This window comes from Octopus bimaculoides, chromosome 29 (assembly GCF_001194135.2).
Source record: "Octopus bimaculoides isolate UCB-OBI-ISO-001 chromosome 29, ASM119413v2, whole genome shotgun sequence".
Lineage (NCBI taxonomy): Eukaryota > Metazoa > Mollusca > Cephalopoda > Octopoda > Octopodidae > Octopus > Octopus bimaculoides.
In genome coordinates this window covers 10,826,996-10,828,595 of record NC_069009.1, presented here as the reverse complement: position 1 = coordinate 10,828,595, position 1,600 = coordinate 10,826,996, and the positions used below count along the sequence as shown (strand labels likewise).

The 1,600-nt window shown below is 35.3% G+C and overlaps 1 protein-coding gene across 1 annotated transcript in view; it reads right to left on the bottom strand.

Moving 5' to 3' along the window:
* Positions 1 to 1,600, bottom strand: part of LOC106869292 (toll-like receptor 3) — a 353,412-nt gene that overhangs the window by 277,626 nt on the left and 74,186 nt on the right. Inside the window, exon 32 of the mRNA XM_052978036.1 lies at positions 752 to 823. Within this exon, the coding sequence (XP_052833996.1) occupies positions 752 to 823 (72 nt within the window). The remainder of the gene's footprint in view (positions 1 to 751; positions 824 to 1,600) is intronic.

Below are 1,600 nucleotides of genomic sequence, written 5' to 3'. Positions count from 1 at the left end.
AAGGGAAGGGTTTGTAGAAGGTGAGGAGCATGGAAACAAAATTGGTAAAGCTCATGACAAAAACGAATAAAGTGGCAGAGGAAGGCGGATGAGATGTAAGAGAAGAACAAAAGAAGAACAATACGAAAGTGGAAGAGAAAGAAGGGTAGAACTAGAAAAACAATAGTAAAAAGAAGAATCAGAAGATGAAGTATTAGAAAAAGTAGATGAAGGAGAACAACAAAAGAGTAAACAGAAGAAATGGAATACGGAAAGTCTAGGATGATAACCAATGGTGACAGAGACGTAAACACTGTGCATCATATACAGACAGACTTACACAAACACATTGATACACTCTCATGCACGCATCCATATACAGAGATAGAGAGGCATACAGATATTCATGAACAAACTTGCAATAAACGTTTCCCCTCAATTCACGAACACACACACAAGCATATATTCCAAATCTGAGGACATCACTCACATTCACAGAATTCCACAGACTATAACACACACACTTTGAACAAAGACATATTTTACACATACACACAGACATACACATACAAGCACTCAGTATTTCCTCTTAACTCTCACGCACTCATATAATCCCACATGTAAGAAATGGGCTTACATGCACAAACAGATTCACAAAGAATACAACACATATTTAGAAAAAGTGGTCAGGGAAGTTGAAATGAAGAATGTGAATATATTAGTTTTAGAAACATCTTCAACGATATAGTATAAAAGAAATTATTCGACTTACAGATCTGTTAAACTGGAGAGATTTCGGAAGGTGTCTGCTCTGATTTCATTGATATCATTAGAACTCAAAGATCTGGAACATAAAAGTAGGTTAATAAGAATTTGCATAGAACATATTTGTGAAGGAATTTTGGCAAATCGATTAGATATTGGAAGGGCTGGAAAGTAGATCACGATGATCATTAATTCAACGAAGATAATGACAGCAATGATGACGTTGATAATGATGATGATGAGGATGAGGAGGATGAGGAAGAGGAGGATAGTGGTAGTGATAGAGTTGGTAATAGACGTTGTGGAGGTGGTAGTGATGAATATGATGATGAGATGGAGGAGAATGATATATGGTGGCCGTGTTGATGATGAAGGTGTCATGATTCTAATGATGAGTGTGATGTTGTTAATGTTGAATATTCTGATAATGGAGAAGAAAGGTTTAGCACTCTAGTATTGAATAGTCTACATCTAATGGTGGTATTTTGTGGTAATGAATGATGTTAATGATAAAGAGTACGAACATGAAATTGATGATGTTTATGATTGAGAAAGATTACAGAGAAAATGTGATTCATGAAGGTGATAAGGTGGACGAAGATGATGATAGTTATCTTGGCAGACGTGGTTGTGATTTGCATAGAAGAGGTTTTAGACGTAGCAGATTTCTACGAAGAAGAAGAAAAAAAAGAAGGAGGAGAAGGAAAAGAAGACAAAAAGTTTAAGAACTTAATCAGTGGTGAACGAGACGTAAACAGCGTACATGTTATACAGACTAAACTACACATACATTTTGAAACATTCAGATACACACATCAGTACACAGAAAGACATTCATTTATATATATATATATAT